Source organism: Lacerta agilis, chromosome 9 (assembly GCF_009819535.1).
Source record: "Lacerta agilis isolate rLacAgi1 chromosome 9, rLacAgi1.pri, whole genome shotgun sequence".
Taxonomy (NCBI): domain Eukaryota; kingdom Metazoa; phylum Chordata; class Lepidosauria; order Squamata; family Lacertidae; genus Lacerta; species Lacerta agilis.
Window position 1 is genome coordinate 30,701,336 of NC_046320.1, and position 11,282 is coordinate 30,712,617.

The 11,282-nt window shown below is 40.8% G+C and overlaps 1 protein-coding gene across 1 annotated transcript in view; it reads right to left on the reverse strand.

The window, feature by feature from the left end:
• Nucleotides 1-10,912, reverse strand: part of ANXA10 (annexin A10) — a 30,183-nt gene extending 19,271 nt beyond the window's left edge. The window contains exons 1-3 of the mRNA XM_033160301.1: nt 10,716-10,912; nt 2,345-2,426; nt 543-637 (exon numbers count right to left, since the gene is read on the reverse strand). Of these exons, the coding sequence (XP_033016192.1) occupies nt 543-637; nt 2,345-2,426; nt 10,716-10,733 (195 nt within the window). The 5' untranslated portion in view covers nt 10,734-10,912. The remainder of the gene's footprint in view (nt 1-542; nt 638-2,344; nt 2,427-10,715) is intronic.
• Between the last annotated feature and the right edge of the window lie 370 nt (nt 10,913-11,282).

Consider the following 11,282-nt stretch of genomic DNA (forward strand, 5'->3'; position numbering starts at 1 on the left):
AAAGCAGAGATTCCATTATTATTTTTCTTATTATTGCATTTATATCTCTATTTTTTAAAATCCAAGATGCTCAAAGAGCTCAAGGTGAAGTTCATGGTTCCCCTCCTCATTTAATACCTACCACAACCCTGTTAGGCTGAGAGGCAGTGACTGGCCCAAAGTCATCCACTGAGCTTTATTGCTGAAAGGGAACTTGAATGCTTGTCTCTCCCAGGTCTTAATCTGACAATCTAACCACTGCAGGAACTCTGGTTCACCTAAACTGGTGCTTTTAAGATTCTGGCATATAGACTTCATCCCAGTAGACATGACCCATGAAGGTAAGTCTTCTGCTGCATCAAAAACAGGACACGGTCAAAGTGATGGAGAAATGAAATAAGAACCTGAAGTTCCTATGGTGACCGTGAAGCAAATAGTTCTTCATTCACATGTAGCCAATGAATGAGATGGCAATACTTCTGGATACAGCAGAAACTATATATAAAACCAGCAGGAACAGGAGATCGAAAACTATAGTTGTGAACAAAATGATCAAAACCTACCCTGCCATACATGTTCCTGTAAGCCTCGGCAATCATGAGTCTCTGAGCATTGCAGCGCTGCGTTAGAATATTAATTAGAACGTCTTTATCACAATCTTTAAGAGAAAGAAAATATAATTATTAGATTAGGGAGCAGTTACTTGTTTATCATGCCAGTGTTATTGGCACTGGGCAGTGGTTGCTGTGCTTTATTCCACTGTGTTAATTGCATTTCCTGCATAAAAATATCAACAAATGAATATCCCATTGGCATTTACAATCCCCAGTGGTATTTAAAGTACTTATGTGCCTGTGACTTGCTGGTGTGCCACTGACAAATAGTTAGCATTATCAGATGTATTGCCATATCTCTCAAGGGCAATGGACATGAGCACATCAAGAGAATGGATAATGGCTTTCATGGAACAAGAGCTCGTCATTGCGTAAAGATTTATATCTGACCCTTGTGTTTACATCCTTCAGATACTGTTTAAATCTTTATTTTAATGTTACTGAGCTCCAGTTTTTATGGCTACTTACAATTGGATTACTGATTGAAACTATATATATATGTGTGCAAAGGGATTGTATAATAAATACAGCAGCTCTTTTATTTTCTGTTTCCTTCACAGTAGCCTCTGAGTAATGCTCTGTGCTTTGGGAACCCAATTTTAAAAAGAGAAGAAGAATGTGTATGGTTTCTGGCTTATGATTGGGGTTTAGTACTAAAATGATAACTTAAAAGCAGTGATTTAAAAACTGTTCTGGGCAATCCTGGAGGACGTCAGAACTTTTTAAGGAGTTTCAGTAGCTTATCGATAAGACAAGATCATTATGGACAGGCACATTTTCCTAGAAGACAGCTTGTCTACCACTAATGATCTTGAGTGTTGAGTATAGCGAGACAGGAGCTTGGAAAGCCTTTGTTTTCTCCTTGTTAAAGCTGGTGTTTTTTCCTTTTAAAAAAAAATATTACTGAATATAACTAAGATTCTTCTTTTAAATATAAAGCAGTGAGTGAAAAAAAGGATTGTCCCTTATTTTCTTGAAAAGTTTTCACAGTATTTTTTGTCTGCTGAATATACTCTTAATTCCCCCCCAATGATAATGCTGGACTGTATCTGTATCTGTATCATCTGTATCTGTATCTGTATCATTTCCCACCTTTCTTCCCAAAGGAGCCCAGGGCTACAACCACATCGACAACAAAATAGCTAAAACCTAAAACCTAAACACCTAAAAACCAGAGTTATAACATCCCCAAAGAGTTAAAAATACTATTTCCAGATCAGGGAACCCTTCACACAAACACACCCCATGACCTCCATATTATCAGGATTTGACCTTAGTCGATTGGCCCTTATCTAGTCCAGTACTGCTTCCAGACACCTGTCCAACATTGTCACAACATCTCCTGATTCTGATGGAATGGAAAGATAGAGCTGCATGTTATCAGCAGACTGAGGACGCCATGCTCCAACTATCTAGATGGCAGCTCCCAATGGTTTCATATATATATTAGACAGCATAGGAGACAGAATGAACCCTTGTGGAACCCTACAACTCAAAAGTCATTGAGCTGGGTGACAATATCCTAGTACTTTGGTAGCGACCCTGAAGATAGGAGCAGAACCACTGTAGGACAGTGTCTCCAAATTCCAGCCCCCTGCAAAACTATGGATCTAGATAATCTAATATATAACATTTCTTCTCTGTCCTCCCCTCCCACTGGCTTTTGGTGCTAGTATCTGTACACCCATTAAATTTAAAGAAATTTCAGAATAAAGGGTCGCTTCTGAATGTTAGTTAACATATTTGCATACCCATTCCTTGCAGAGCTCCCCCGAGAATCTGGGCATCTATAACAGGGTCAAAAGTAGGAGCTGGGAAGATTGTCCCTTGAATCTGTTGAGAGAAAAGAAATGTGAGCCTTTTTATTATTTTATTTTTTTTATTTAAATTGGCCTATTTTTTTAAAAAAAAGCAATGCCCTGGTGGTCAATGTAGGCCTAAACTAGAATTACATATATTTGCATTTTAAATGTATGGAAGGGTCCAGATCAGGCCTCTTGAACCTGCAGTTCGAAAAGGGAAAAAGTTACTACTTTGATCACATGAATATTTTTAGGAGTACAGTACTCTCCTACTCTCCCATCTCCTACTACCCTTCTGAGAAAACCCCCTCCCACTATATATCAGGGTCTGGTGACTTCTGTTTCAGTGTATCTAAAGAAGTGTGCATGCACACGAAAGCTTATACCCAAAACAAACTTAGTTTGTCTCTAAGGTGTTACTGGAGAAATTTTTTTTAATGAATTTTTTTTTAGTTTATTCTGGATTGTCATTAGAAGGGCCCAGGCTCAGTCCTCAGTTTTTCCAGTTAAAAGGGATAATACTGCCCCCTCTCACCTCAGAAAATTTGTGGTATGACAAGTTACATGATTTCTGGAGGAAACAGGACATGCACCAATTGGAAATGAAGCAGTCTCTTAAACACAAATTTTGCAGGTGCCAACAGTATCGAGAGTGGGATTGTGCAAAACCTTCCTGATACCATCTTGAGCACAAATAATCAGGAATGTAGAATAAAAAATGGATGTCTGTAAGGGTCTTTAGTGCCTGAGCTTTTCTCCTAGGCCCTTCTATTCACTTTTCTTTAGGGGCAGAATCTCTTCAGTTGTGGCCTGAGGGTAGAGTTTGCCTTATAATTGACGTTTGTAAGCTGCTCTAGGAGCCTTTTTAGACTGAAGAATGGGATAAAAACTCCAATGCTAATAATAATGGCTCATGCCCTCCAACATTTTTCTGATTAAAATAGGGACGTCCCATTCCATCATAATAATTTTACTATTTATACCCCACACACTGGATTGCCCCAGCCACTCTGAGCAGCTTCCAACATATATAAAAACATAATATAATACAACATTTTTTTATTATTATAAAAAAACCCTTCCTTATACAGGATGAAAATAGGGACATCCTACCATACCCTCTAACATTTCCCCGGTAAAAATAGGGACATCCGAACGAAAAGCGGGACATTCTGGAATCAAATCAGAAATCGGAATGTCTTCTTTAAATCTGGGACGGCCCTGGTAAATAGGGACACTAGTAGAGTCCAATGGCTTAGATCCTCTGCAATACAAGTGGAAGGAAGTTGATACAAGAGTTGCCAATCCCTTTCTCCCTGCCCTCCAATTTCCTGCCTCCTCCAGAAAGCTCTCATGAGCATTGAGCAAACCTCCTGAACAGCATGAGATGGGATTCAGGACGCTGCTGGGAGAGAAGGAATTTCTCAAGCCATCTTGTATAAGCATACATTTTAAGCACAGGTTTTCCTTTTGAAAGAGGCACCACCACTTTTTTCTTATTGGGACAGAGTGGAAGTGGGCAGCTGCTTTGTCACGCCTAGATTGTCTTTGAGATAACCACTTGGTAAACAATATTTTTCACATGGAGGCTCAATTGGTGCCTTTGTTATATATCTTTAGGCACCAGACAATTTCCCCTTGCTTTCCTCCCAAGCCCTTGACTAATTAAACAACCTTTTGTTCTCGAAGTGACTGGCATGAGTTTGGCCAAACTGCGGGAGGGAGTGGAGGATAGGGGTGCCTGGCGTGCTCTGGTCCATGGGGTCATGAAGAGTTGGACACGACTGAACAACTGAACAACAAATTACTTTTTAAACTGTGTGTGTGTGTGGGGGGGTGTGTGTTATTGTTTCTGTTTGCTATTATGATATGTGTTTTTATGTACAGTCGTACCTTGGTTCTCAAACATAATCCATTCTGGAACTCCGTTCAACTTCCGAAAATGTTCAAAAACTAAGGCGTGGCTTCCGATTGGCTGCAGCAGCTTCTTGCACTCAATTGGAAGCTGCAGAAGCCACACCAGACATTTGGCTTCCAAAAAAAACAACGTTCGCAAACTGGAACACTCACTTCTGGGTTTGCAGTGTTTGGGAGCCAAAACATTTGAGCCACAAGGCGTTCAAGAACCAAGATACGGCTGTATTTATCTTGTAAATCAATCTGTGATATTCAGATGAAGGGTGATGTAGAAATATAATAAAAAAATAAAAAAATAAAAATAAGTGTAAGCCTTGGCGTTCAGCTGGCTTAAAAGCTTTGAATTTAAGATAATTTAGTTTTTCTCTGTACATAAGTTGCCTGTGCAGCCATTTGAAAGAAAGAAAGAAAGAAAGAAAGAAAGAAAGAAAGAAAGAAAGAAAGAAAGAAACCAAACCACTCGGCCCACTTGCATTTCAGCATCAGATTTAGAAAAGAATGCGCATTCTTTCCTCTTTGGCACTTTCCTAATTCATTATCAATTTGGAATTGAAATTATTCTTCCGAAGCACTGCTTTGAAAATATTGATAGCAGAAAAAAAGAATCCTTCGCAAGAAGAAAAAAATGTGTAAAAGTTTGAGAGAAATAAGACCTTAAATACCCTTTGGTGAATAAGATACCTCACCAGGCTCCGATATATTCAGCTAACACCTCCCCATAGATCAGAGTGAATTATTAGAAAGGGCAGTATACTTGTGCCATTGCTGGATTCCAGCAGCTTTGACACAGCAATCTCATCACAATAACTCCTTCTGCAGATTAGTCTAAAATATTTTTCAGGATGGGAGAGCACATCATAAATCAAAGTGAGGAAGAACCTGCAGAGTCGCTAAGGTCCCTCCTCCCCCAAAATAGAAAACATGTGTTTGCAACTGCTGTGAGACAGATCACAAAATACTGTGGATAATCGACTACTGAGCTACCATAAATGCGGTCTACAAAAGAAGAAGAAATAGAAAAATTACCAATAATCACCCTCCTTCACACATACATGCTGAACTCTAAAATAGTTACTGTAAGAGCCTGTGCTTAAATCAATATTGTACAATTGAGCTTTTTCCCTCCACTGTTGCCACCAGCTTCTACAAAATAGGAATAAAAAAGGACTGGGGAATGAAAAGGTTGCCTGTGAGCCATTGATTTCAGATAGGACAGAACAGGGCCAGTTCCACATTTCCACTTATTTTGGGGATAGAAATGAAGGTTGCCCCACAGTGTCCTGATGCAGATAAAACATGGGTCGCCACCTATGCACCACCCAAACCAAGGAAATGCATTACCAAAACTTTAGACAAATGAAGACAGATTTGCATAAAGGTTGCATGTGCCATTTTTAAAATATGTATAGCTGTAGACTTACTAAAATTTAAATAGAAATGCAATATATTTCACCATAGTGGGAAGGACTGTGATCAGGTGACCAGCATGCCCACTCAGTCTGTCGTACAGATGCAGTTGATGGGCAATAGAGGCTTGTCTTACGTAAAGTAGGCAATCTTTCCACCTTAAATAAAACACTAACAGTATCTTACCCATCTCTTACCCAAGTCAGGTGTGGGCTTGCACAATCCCTCCACTTCTTGCCCCTGCAATATCCCTTCTCACTTCCCTGGCTACCATGAACTATGGTGGACAACTGTGTCTGCACTGGCACCAAGGGTTAGAAAGTCGGTTTGCAAACCTAGTTAAACTGAATTAAAGCTGAATGGTATTAGAATTTACCTTGATAAGCACCAGTGCAGATGAAATGCCACGTCTTACCTATTACTAACCAGAGAAGGGATGGGACGTAAGAACTGGTACCAATCTCCTAACCATGGATAAGAAATTGAATGCATGTAATACAAGCAGAAAGCAATAAATCAGATTTTCATTCTGGTCTAGTTCAGTCACAAACATGATGTTCGTAAAGAAATACCCTATGCCAGGCACCCCCAAACTTTGGCCCTCCAGATGTTTTGGACTACAATTCCCATAATCCCTGACCACTGGTCCTGTTAGCTAGTGATGATGGGAGTTGTAGTCCCAAAACATCTGGAGAGCCGAGTTTGCCTATGCCTGCCCTATGCACATATTAGATTATCTGGTTACTTCCCATATGCACTGTTGGACTCTGAAGTTGAACCAGCCAACCTGTGCTGGTGGGTTCTTTTTGCTTCTGATGATTCTATGGTACATAATATTCTGGTGATTAAAAACTGCAGTCTGAAGCATGAACAGCCTTCTGATAATATTTGTTTAGTAAGTCACTGTTCTGATAAAGAACAATGGAAGTTACGTTTTCATAGACGGAATTTTTTCTGCTGGGAATTCATTTTAAAACAAACGGTTTCATACTTATGATTTAGATCTACTTTTGCAAACAGGTCCTTTCTGATCCACCTTTATTGCAAATTACCAACAACAACGAGCCAAGGGTAATCTCCATCCCCTGTGCAATACATACAGAAGACAATAAATAGTACCTACTTCTTAAATTATATATGGTTGCATCCAGTGCTCCATGAGTGAAAATTTGCACATGTAATGAGCATTCCCACATCTCCTCCCACTGAAGCTCCCTGTATCCTCTGCCCCCAACAAATTCTGTCCTGAGGGTGGCAGGAAACTCCCATAAAAGTTGGGATGTTACCATGGGAAGCTGCCATGGGAGGGAGAAATAAGCCAGAATCAGGTGGTGGCCGCTTGTGTCCTTCCGAGTTTGAGGGGGTCCCTGGGCAAGATGCCCACTCAGTTATGGGGCACTTGGGGCTAACAGGGAAAACTGGTGGTATCTGGGCATACCGGTAAGTCATACACAGAGCATTCAGGACCTTGGAGAGCTCCAAGGGCCCTGCTAAGGCAGCTACCAGAGGTGTTGTCTCTGCAGGTAGCTAGGGCCATCTTTTGTGATTTCTAGCTTATATTTTCCCCGACCCCTCAAGGAGCAGGCCTGGTCTCTTAGCTTTCATTATAAATAAGTAAAACAGATATCTATAAAGTCAGAAAGCAAACTGTGGTGACAACATTCTAAGGCTTATTAGGCAGTTATGAATGAACTTTATTATGGTCACAGACCAGCATAAGAAAAACATATAATAAAATAGCAGTTAGTTTGCCCATACCCAACCGCCCCCTGTCCCCCCCAAAACAGTATTTCTGTCTTGTCAGGATTCAACCTCAATCTGTTAGCCGCCACCCATCCTCCAACCACCTCCAGGCACTCACACAGGACCTTCACCGCCTTCACTGGTTCTGATTTAAAAGATTTAAAAGCTGGGTATCATCTGCATACTGATGTGCATCCAGTCCAAACCCCCTGATGATCTCTTCCAGCAGCTTCATATAGATATTAAAAGGCATGGGGGAGAGGACGGAACCCTGAGGTGCCCCACAAGTGAGAGCTCAGGGGTGTGAACACTCATCCCCCAACACTACTTTCTGGACACGGCCCAGGAGAAAGAAGCGGAACCACTGTATAACAGTGCCCCCAGCTCCCAGCTCCTCTAGATGGTCCAGAAGGATGTTATGGCTGATGGTATCAAAAGCCGCTGAGAGATCCAGCAGAACTAGGAAACAGCTTTCACCTTTGTCCCTAGCCCGCCGGAGATCATCGAGCAGCATGACCAAGGTGGTTTCAGTCTGGTTTCAATCCCATGATGAGGCCTGAATCCCAATTGGATGGGATCCAAATGGTCCGCATCCTCCAGGCATGCCTGGAGTTGTTCAGCAACCACCTGCTCACTCACCTTGCCCAAGAATGGAAGATTTGAGAATGGGCAATAGTTGGCCATATCAGCCAGTCTAGAGATGTTTTTTTTAAGAAGCGGTTTAATGACTGCCACTTTCAGAGTGAAGCATTCACCACCCTGCAGAGCCCATCGCCCAGCCCTTCTCGGCTTATTATTATTAGCCAGGATGGGCAAGGATGAAGGAGACAGGTGGTTGGTTTCACTCATCCAAGCAGCCTGTCCACATCCTCAGAGGTAACAGATTGGAATTGATCCCATGCAACTCAACTAGACAGGACTCTAGCACTCTCCTGCCCTGGCCCTGCTCCCACAGTGGAATCTACCTCTTTCCGAATCTGAGCAACTTTATCTGCCAAAAAAACTTTGCAGAATCATTGCAGGAGATCTTGGGGGCCTTATTAGGCCCTGATGGCGCAGGTGGTTCCGTTAAATTACGAACCACCTGAAAGAATCTCCTGCTGCTGTTTTCTGCAGATGCAATAGAGGTGGTCAAGAAGATCCTCTTCGCCATTGCTATTGCCACTTGGTAGGCTCAACATTGAGCTCTAACCTGTGTACTGTCTGATTCAAAATGAGTTTTCAGCCACCGGCGCTCTAGCTGTCTCAACGATTGTTTCATTGCCCTCAGCTCTGGGGAAAACCACGGGGCTGTCCGGGCTCCATGCAATTGGAAAGGGCGCTTCGGAGCCAGACAGTCAATATTCCAGCGGGCCACCAGGGAATCAGCTGAAAGGCGATCAATGTGGAATAAAACATCCCCTACCCCTCTCTGGAAACCATTTGGATCTATTAAGTGGCGGGGGCGGACCATCCAAATCGGTCCCACCTCCCTGTAAAGGGGGGAAAGGTTGTGATTATGAGAAAAGCTTCACCTGTTGACATTCTGCCTGTCTTATTACTGAGTTACTCAATTTACCTTTAGACCCTATACAGCAGTTTGTAACATTCTGAGTACTGATTTTTATTTTTGCTGAGGATTAACCTGGAAGGAACTAATTTGTATTGTAAAAGGACAAACTTGGACTGGAATTAGTTCCTTTTTGAACAGGATGATTGGACACCGAGCATGTGGAGAAACGGAAGAGAGGGTGGAATGGAATATTCTGGAATATGCCATAACTGATTGTCTGGAACCCTGAACAGGAGCATTTCACACTGCAATGATTTGCTACAGTTATCACTTGTTTTCTTTTATTCTGCAGGAAACTGGGTGTGATATACTTATTAATGCCAGTGCCCTGTTTGTGAAATATCAGTGTCTGCATTGTGGAGAAGGCTAGTGCATGGATGGTTATGCCCAGCTGCAGTGTGACAGTAATTGATGGTCTTTTTGACCTTCCATTCCTAGTATTTTGTACATTTGATCTTGGACTCCACCCCATCCCCACTCCAAAGACTAACCAAGCAATGGTTATTATGTTGTAGAGTGAGATGAATTACTTATGAAAGTAGGTTGAAATCTGATTGACTTGTTATAATGGAACCTTTGTTTCAGCTGATGCAACTTTACACATAAGCAATATCACACGTGAAGTTCTACGAAGTTGTTGCTGTTCTATTTACTTCCCAGCTCACAAGTTACACAGCTCACATAATTAGATCATATGCAGAAGGGGTCTTGAGAGGAAATAACAGCCAATTTAACAAGTGAGTCAGCCCCTAGCTGCCCTTCTTTGAAACCATTTGCTGTGTTTAAAAGGCAGCACTAAATCTAGTTAATCTAGACCCATAAGCAAAACATGTGAATTATTCAAATATTATTGAACTTGGGTAATCAAATATGAAAGAAATGGACTAGAAATGAAAATGACTAATACGGTACTAGAAAAATAAGTGGGATCAGGGTACTTTTCCTTGAGGAAATGGATTGTCAGTTAAATTACTGCAAATATTTTCTTTCAGTTGTATAGCTAGAGAAAGATCATTTGTGCCCATGAAAGTCTTCTATTGATTTTTCAGAGCAATTTGTGAGGCATACACTAAAAGCATTTTGAATGGATAAGAATATTACTGGCCATATTAATAATGAACTCTATAAGAGACATCATTGCCCTCATACTCATGGATTAAGCAATATATTGTCGAACGCTATTAATGTTATTCCGCATAGTACTGTTATAAAGACATTTATAGATATCTTTTCAGTATAAAGATAATTAAGACCACAATCCTATACTCACTTACCTAGGCATAATCCCTGCTGACCCCCCATGAACCAAAATATGCAGATTGTCAACTTTATTTTTAAAAGAGCAAGTTTCTAGGAGTAGTAGAACCTGAGATAGGGGAGAAAATGTATAAACCCCATTCTTCTCATTTTTGTGAGAAATTCGCCTGCTCCCCCATTTCAGTTTTTTTTTTAATTTGCCACCCCTAGAAAAATCCCTGTTTAACTCAGTGAGATTTACTTTTGAGTAGACATGTATAGGATTGTGCTATAAATATTCATCATTAAACAAAGCAGGCTTTAATAAGTCACCATTGATGCTCCTTGATGGCAGATGGACTTCAGTCTGTCTGACCAGTTTCCCACCAGCAAACTACACTTCTGATGCTTCTTGGGGGAAAAGAAGCAAAGGTTAATTTGAAAACTGTGGGTAATTGTACTCACGTAGTTCCCGCTATACATCTTGGCACAAATCTCCAAGTAAAAAACTAGCTGGATGGTGTGTTCAGAAAAGATACTGAAAAAAGAGAAGAAAAGAAGCTCAAATGCTGTAAAGTTCTTCAGTTGATGAACTGGTAGGAACAGGGCAATCAAGCTGATTATTTTCTCCAATCGCTTTAGGCTCCAAGGTAACCGGGTGGGAGGAGAACCTGATAATGTATGTACCTTGCTTTTGCAGAGTCACTGAGTGTACTTAGCCATTACTCAGATATGAATAAACAGCATTATTTCATAAAATAAATAACACCCTATCTCCTACTGTGTTGAATCAAGAGAGAGAATTTAACAAATCACAGAACTAAGTGTTAAACCTACAGAAATACTGTTGTTAATGATTTACTTGAGCAGGGCCTTGTTCATACTTTCCTGTTTCTGACTCAATACCTGATTATGAATGAAATACAGAACATTTCAATCAATCACCTTTATTGGCATAAAAAAAATGCATCGTATGCATGAATCAGAACACAACACAGTTAACGAAACATAGTAGGAGATACTTAAGGATAA